Source organism: Capsicum annuum, chromosome 2 (assembly GCF_002878395.1).
Source record: "Capsicum annuum cultivar UCD-10X-F1 chromosome 2, UCD10Xv1.1, whole genome shotgun sequence".
NCBI classification, from domain to species: domain Eukaryota; kingdom Viridiplantae; phylum Streptophyta; class Magnoliopsida; order Solanales; family Solanaceae; genus Capsicum; species Capsicum annuum.
In genome coordinates this window covers 130,565,093-130,572,691 of record NC_061112.1, presented here as the reverse complement: position 1 = coordinate 130,572,691, position 7,599 = coordinate 130,565,093, and the positions used below count along the sequence as shown (strand labels likewise).

At 30.2% G+C, this 7,599-nt stretch overlaps 1 protein-coding gene across 1 annotated transcript; it reads left to right on the top strand.

Moving 5' to 3' along the window:
- Nucleotides 1–1,681: 1,681 nt before the first annotated feature.
- On the top strand, nt 1,682–5,852 carry LOC107859442 (uncharacterized protein At4g33100). Its single transcript, XM_016704460.2, has 6 exons — nt 1,682–1,807; nt 2,179–2,291; nt 3,154–3,210; nt 4,238–4,358; nt 5,338–5,422; nt 5,511–5,852. The coding sequence occupies exons 4-6, from the start codon at nt 4,267–4,269 to the stop codon at nt 5,613–5,615; spliced, it is 282 nt and encodes a 93-aa protein (XP_016559946.1). The 5' UTR covers nt 1,682–1,807; nt 2,179–2,291; nt 3,154–3,210; nt 4,238–4,266; the 3' UTR covers nt 5,616–5,852.
- The last annotated feature ends 1,747 nt before the right edge of the window (nt 5,853–7,599 follow it).

Below are 7,599 nucleotides of genomic sequence, written 5' to 3'. Positions count from 1 at the left end.
GGCAAGGTCAACGGTCAAAGGGTGCAAAATGTTGCTTTTTGATGGGTTCAAGGGTTCAGCTGACAAACATGTAAGTAGAAGTGTCCAACTTACAAAACCGACATAGTACAGAGGTCCAGAAGGTCATTTTACCTTTAAAATAAACTAATTTTATTTTTTTATCCATTTAAAATATAAATGAACCAGCTTGCTATATACTATATGGATTAAATAAAAGAAAAATGACCAAATTTATCTTTTTAATTTGAAAAATTAGCTGAATTGATCATTCGTGACACTTTAAGATTAAATTTATCCTCGTTGTCATATTTTGAGGCCAAATTTATCTCCCTATTTTAAAAAATTGACTAAATGTACTTTCAATGTCACACTTTGAGTCATATATCCTCATTATTAAGAAATTTTTCACCAATACTTTTCATTAACAGAAAAGTGCAATCAATGTTAAATTATTCATATTTTCAAAATAAATCACACTTTAAACTAATTTGGTGGATTCGACCAATAAAAAATATACCCCTCCTTTGGTTCAGTTGGTCGGATTTTTCCAACAAACAAAAATATTTTTCTTTCAATGTGCAACGTGGCAGGTTATCTACAAATGAATAAAAAGTAAAACGGAATAGGATAGCATAGAAGCATGAAACTAGAAAAAAAAAATTCTATTACAAACTCTGCTTCTATTCAGTTATATTCAGATTTCAAATTTTGATAGACAACTCTATGTGCATTTAGATTCTAGAGTTAGTGAATAGTTTTTTTGAGCAAATAATATGATGAAAAATTTGTGTGGATTTAAATTACATATAAAGACACATGAATAAAGAGATATCATGATTGACAAATAGGGAAACCTCTTAACTCAATCAATCAGAGAAATATCTAGTGAGTCTAATATATTGCATTTGACGTCAAGTTCTATTTTTCACGAGCTCTGCATTGATACGGAACTATGAACACTGATAGGGGTATATTACATTGTGTCTGAATTGATGCTGACTATTTTTTTTCATGAGCTATAACTGAAAAATATTCAACGAGTTAATCTCATTGAAAAAATTTGACCAACAAAACTGAAAGGGGTATATTTATTTGTGTATTTTTGTTTCTTGAGTCGAATCAGATGAATTAGATTAAGGTGTGTTTTATCTTTTAAAAATGAAGCATTTAGTATTAATTTGAGTTTTTCTATTAAACGAAGGGTACATGTGAATTTTTTTTTTAATAATGAGGTTAAACTTGACCTCAATATAGACATCGAGGGTAAATTTGGGCTTAAAATATGACAAAACATATATTTAGATAAATTTTTAAAGTAGATGATAAATTTAGCGTCAAAGTATAACAACGACAATAAATTTAATCCCAAAATATGATGATGGGTATATTTAACTAATTACTATTTTAAAGCAGAAGGTAAATTTTAGTATAAATAACATAAATACCATTTTTTTTGGAAGTAATTACACTTTCTCCCACTTTTTTAATTATTTTACTCTCTCTCCTTATTAATATACATATTATAGCCGACATATACATATCATTCTGTGTATATGTGTTGGAATTTTTGTAATATGTTTAAGGAATTAAGATTTTTTATAATATTGAAAACATAAGTTGTGTATTTGCGTAATTTTTAGTAAATTTTAAGTATTCCCTCGAATCAATTGATTTGGGCCGAAATTGGCAGGCCCAGCAGACCTCCTACGTCTTCCCAACCCCTTTGCCTGCTACAACAACCTGTGTGTACCTCAAATACTTTCAAATAAATTTCTACTTTCAAAGGAGACTATCAAAAAATTCCGAGGTTCGTTCTACTTTCTTCTCAAATTTTCCTTTAGGGCTGGTTACATGATATTGTGCTTGCTTTGTTTTTCTTACCACAGTACACTCTTAACTAATTTCTGTCAATTTGGGTATTTTGATATTTCTGTTTCAATTTTAGAATGGATTGTATAATTTCTGTCAGTTCAATATTTTCTTCAATTTGTGGGACTATACTACACTGGATATGATGTTGTTGTTGTACTCTAGATGCCAAAAGTTAATTATGTTTTTGCCTCGGTTCAAGAGGACCTACTTATTGAAAGAAATTCTACTTTTTTCGTTTTCATGTAAAATCTGATCCTTCAAGAATCTCTATTTTGAGCTAGACCTTATTGTGGTCATTTATTTCAGGTGTACACGCAGTTTATCAACTGTATTGGGGATTTCATTAATACATCATGTTCTGGCAACATTGTTAGATTTCTCATACACCACTCAAAATAGTGCACCACGTACAGAAAAAGGTAAAACCTTTACCATATTTTCGTGAATTGTTGTATAGCCAATAACAGGTACATTAGCTTCAACTTATGTAATGTATTTTCCATATGTCAACTACGTCAAATACATGCATTAGCAGCTGGGTTCGTATTTGACGTGTGTCTATAGCACTAAGGACTACATGTGTCTATGAGAGGAAATCATTCAAAGAACATCTTGAATTAATCTCTGAGAAGCAATTTACGACTATAATGAGTAAGGTGGAAAAGCTCTTAATAAGGTTCCTAACGCTGCTAATTTTGATAAATGAGCAGTTATTGTATCTGTTAACTTCTCCTTTTGCGTTACTGAGATGTAATTTGGGTGATGGTTTTGCTATACATTGAGTCCAGGACAAAATGTCTAATGATATGCCCAAATGGAAAAATATTCTTATCTACTCGTCAAGGTATGATATTTTGTAGAGGAATAAGGAGATTGTAGAATCGTTTCTTTTTTGAATATTAGTAGCTCTGCCTGAAAATCTAAAGATTGCATGAACCTCTCAGTATGACAAAGGCTATATTTGTAAATAAATATTGCCTTATGGCTAATAGCAAACTATCTTTTAACCTTGGACGGCAAACACATGTTATCCTTGCTATTTGCTATACTACGTAGACATGTCTTCTTAGATTTTTCCTTTCTCCATTTTCCTCTTCGTGTGTCTTATAGCTTCTACTGAGTAACAGTCATGCAAGAGAATCGCCATAATCTTCTCTTGGGGATTCAATTAAGGCAACTCAGTAAAACACCATTATCTGTCCATATCCTATTTGGCAAAGCAGACTTAGTTGATCTCTGAAAAATTTCCTAAAGACTTCCTTTTTGATTTTTCAATGGCAGAACAAGGCAAACAAGAAAACTGCCCTCGTCGATTCTCCAGCATTCAGAAATTTTCAGGTGGTTTATTGGGTTATTTCATGTCTCATTATATTGATTATTAATGGATAGTTGCATGTGTGTCTTATGTGTTTGTTCGTATCTATTTGTTATTTAGTTTGCTTCCTTAACACATAATTTTTCCTGATTGTATCAATTTGTTGATTTTGGAGGGTAGCATAGCTGTGTAGTGTTGACACATAAACTAATCAATTGAAGCAGTGCACATTAATCGTTTGTGAAAATGCATATATGTATCTCTTGTTCACCATTTTCAATTTTTCTTAATGAGCTAAAATTCAACATGTCCTCTAAGGAGTGATAAAGTTTGTGTTTTTACATGTATTAAAGGAGCGAGTGAATGATTTCTACTATAAGAAAAAGCTCAATCACCACATCTTTGACTTGCTCCGAAAATTTAATATAGTACCACAATACACCCTTGTGGTCTGGTCCTTCCTCGGACCTATGCATAGTGGGAGCTTTAGTGCCCCATGCTGTGGCTGCCCCGCAACTGTTTACCCTCCTTTTTAATAATGAGTTAAAAGAGATCCACTTTATTTTAATTTATGGTGTCTTTCTTCAAGAATCAAAGTGTAATGTGCATTGTTTTCTGATTTCACTGCTTAATGTAATTTTTTTCCTTTGATTTAACTGAACACGATAGGCATTTTTTCTGCTTTTGTGCTGTCATGAAATTCGTTATCAAATCGATTGATTCCACCCTCAAGTTCAAGAGTAATTTAACATGTAATAGCATGGGAGTATTCATATTTACCAACTTCTTATCTTTCCTTTCAACACGATCATTATTGTGGGATATACGATGCACTAACTTGATGAATCAAATCATTTTCTTAACCAAATAGTTAGAGTTTGAACTGTTTCAGGTGGTTATTTTTTAATTATTTTGTAGTGTTGGCTACATTTTAAATAGTTGCCCTAAAAGTAGTTTGTAAATTCCCCCACACGCCTAAAACTCGAAATTGCTGGAAATACAATATTAAAAATGAAATACTAAACTTTTAAGTGTTCGGTTTCTGTGCAGATTCATGGATTTGTAGTAAGGCCATATACATGGGAATCTTCAAGGAGAAGAAAAATTCACCTTCGCTATCTACTTCGCCTTGCGCTCAACTCAGAGAGGCTTACCATAATTGCTTCAACAGGTCAAAGAATCAAACTTTCTTTACCCCTTTTGTCTAATTTTTGTTGCGAGTCAAGAACAGATAATTTTCTTTAGATTATTGAAAGCTCCCTCCATTTTTTTCCTACTTTATTTTTTAGTCCGTTTAAATAAAAATCCCTCTTTTCTTTTTTAGCAACTATTTAATTTCAACTATCTACTGACATGTTTAACACTATAAGAATAAAGAATATTTTAGACATTAGACATTTTTAATTGAGTGCCAAATTCAAAAGTTTTTTACTTTCTTAAATTCCATGTCAAGTCAAAATAAGACGATAACGCTCAAATTACACTCTTGAATGGGTGTAAGCGATTGTTGTCAATACAATAACCCAACTTAGGTTGGGACCGAATCCACAAGGAGTGAAAGCATGGAATTCAAAACTCAAGAGTGTTGATAGTTGCTAAAAGGTGACCATAATGTGAATAAAACAAACATAAATGTAAAGTGGGGGAATTAGTTTGCATGTGTTTATAGTGCCAATTACTTCAATTTTAGAGCATTATCTTGACGTTGAAAAATGCTAAGAGTGAATTCAATTGAGAATAGGTCTTGGGAAATGAGCTAGAAACCCTTTTTTAGGCCCCACTTCCACATTTGACAAAATTACTAAATTGCCACAGTGCTCTTGATCTGCTTGAGCGGATGGAGAGCAGATGGGTAGCAGCTTCAAAGCGGATGACTCTTTTCCTTCACATTTGGCCTCTTGTTGACTTGAATGACTTGTCCATCTTCCTTTTTTACTTTTACCTACATAAATGAGCATTAAGTAAGAGAGTACCATCAAATCAATAGAAAAGCATGATAATTTAGGCTTAAAAGGTGCTAGCAAGTCATCAAATTGATGACTTATCATAAGACAAATAAATATACATAGCAAGTATATTGGTACAAGGAAAACACTTGTTATTTACCTAAAACCTTGAATCCCGAGATTGATGATGGGGTTTTTCTGCAGGTGGTATTCTGACAAATTCTTGAAGGGGGAGTGGGATAAAGAAGAGTGTGTTATAGAGTGGAAGAAATACAGAGACTGTCTATCGGTGAGCTCATCTTTGATTTCTAAGATCAATTTATGTTCATTATGTATTTGTTTTTTTTTAACTTACTTTTTTCATTACAAAATTTCAGCAAAATCTGGATGATAGGCATTTAAGTAGATTCTTGGAAGTCGATGGAATTGTGGGTGGTGCTAACCTAAATGATTCTAAGAGTTCTACTGGTGTTCCCAAGTAACACACAAGTGAGCATCTTGAAGTTCCATGAATATGAAAGTTGATTTAAAGAGAAAGTATAAGTAGAATGTTCCTGTAATTGTATTTGATGTTAAGTTAAAGTGACGTCGGGAAAAAGTACTTTTACTCTTATTGAAAGTCTTTCCTGAGTTTTGTATGTAAACATTTGAGTAGAACCATGCTCTGCTATGGAAATTTTGACACTAGATAGAATTTTAAGCTAAAGATTTTTAGACTATGATCTTAGGTAAATTGTTTGTGTTTTATGATGTTAGACCAGTTGCATACGATTCCATCACAATTCTTGTTGAATTTAAGAAGAAAATGGGATAATGTTGAGTGACGATTGTTTGGATATGTAAATAATGAGAAAAGAAGAGATGTTGGGAATGAATTGTGTAGTTATTCCCTCAAGCACGTTGCGCTTAAGTAAGTAACTTATTACTATTATATCGTAAGATATAATCTTTCTTCCTTCAATATTACTCTTATATATAAATGAAGAATGAAGAATAGGTGGTATTACTATTTTGTCTTTTTGTGTAGTACATCAGTCTTTCATTTATAAGTAATTATTACTATATATTATTATTATTATTATTTATTTTTACAATTATTATTATTATTTTTTATTATTACCACTACTACTATTATTATTATAGTATATTATTATTATTATTATTATTACTTTACTTTACTACTATATATAAGTGGAGATTGGGGTGACTATCAAAGGTAGTTCGGTAATTTTAGTCACTCCAACCTTTACTTATATATAGTAGTAAATAAAATAGTTATACATACATATGGATTTTTCCTTATATTTTTTAGTTTTGCCCTTATTTTTATTGTGCAATAAAATCGTTACATACGCATATTATTTCTTTCTTATATTTATTAGTTTTTTCCTCATTTTTATGATGTAATAAAATGGTTACACATGCATATTTTTTTATATATATATTTATTAGTTTTGTCCTCATGTATTATTTTAGTAATATTTTTATTTAGGTCTTTGTAATTCAATTATACATGCTACTATTTATGTATAAATATCTTTTTATTCCTTATTAAATGACTATCAAGGGTATTTTTATAATTTTATGGTGCAGTAAAATGGTTACACATGCATATTGCTTTTTCTTTTATATTTATTAATTTTGGTCCTCATTTTTATGGTGCAATAAAATGATTAAACATGCGTATTATTTTTTTCTTATATTTATTAGTTTTTTTCTCATTTATTATTTTAATAATATTTTTATTTAGACCTCTGTAATTGAATTATACATGGTAGTTATTTTTTATAGGAAAAAAACGTATATAACATTCCTTAGATAGAAAATTACAACTTATAGCATAACTTTCATTTTATCAAGTTATAGCAAATCTTATAAATAAATAATAAAATAAAAATATTTTTTCCCTTTTAATAAATAAAAAAATACCAATTATATATATGAAAAAAGATTCTTTTAACCCAAAAAAGATGTCGGTTATTGTCAGATATTTTTATCACCTTAAATATCTCATTAAACAATTTTCATATAATTAATGAAGATCTTAAACGTATAATTCAAAGAATTCTATTCTCAAAATACCATCCAAACACACTTCCATATGTCACTAAAATCATATTTCCACTTATCTTCTTCTCCCATTTTCCTTATTCGAAATTCATCTCAAAACATCAATGGCAAACTATAGAATGGATTCTGAAGAGGAAGCTTTGTTTCGAAATTCTCCTTATCCACTTTACTTTGTCCAAAGTTCATCCACTATCTCCCATGCAAATAGTGGACATGAATATTGTATTTTAATGAATTGAAAAGTTGCATACATAGACATGAATATTGTATTTTAATATTTTTTTGGTGATTATTATTGTTGTCTTTTTATGATTATTGATATGAACAAAGTGTAGTTTTTGTATTTAAGTAGTTTTTTATTTGGTGTTATGTTCATTTAACAATTGTTTTGTACTT

What these genes read in the sequence shown, in the direction of transcription:
- LOC107859442 (XM_016704460.2), top strand. Translation starts at nt 4,267, where the DNA reads ATGGGAATCTTCAAGGAGAAGAAAAATTCACCTTCGCTATCTACTTCG. An exon ending in TACCATAATTGCTTCAACAG is followed by an intron (nt 4,359 to 5,337) that starts GTCAAAGAATCA and finishes GTTTTTCTGCAG; the next exon opens with GTGGTATTCTGACAAATTCT. An exon ending in AATACAGAGACTGTCTATCG is followed by an intron (nt 5,423 to 5,510) that starts GTGAGCTCATCT and finishes ACAAAATTTCAG; the next exon opens with CAAAATCTGGATGATAGGCA.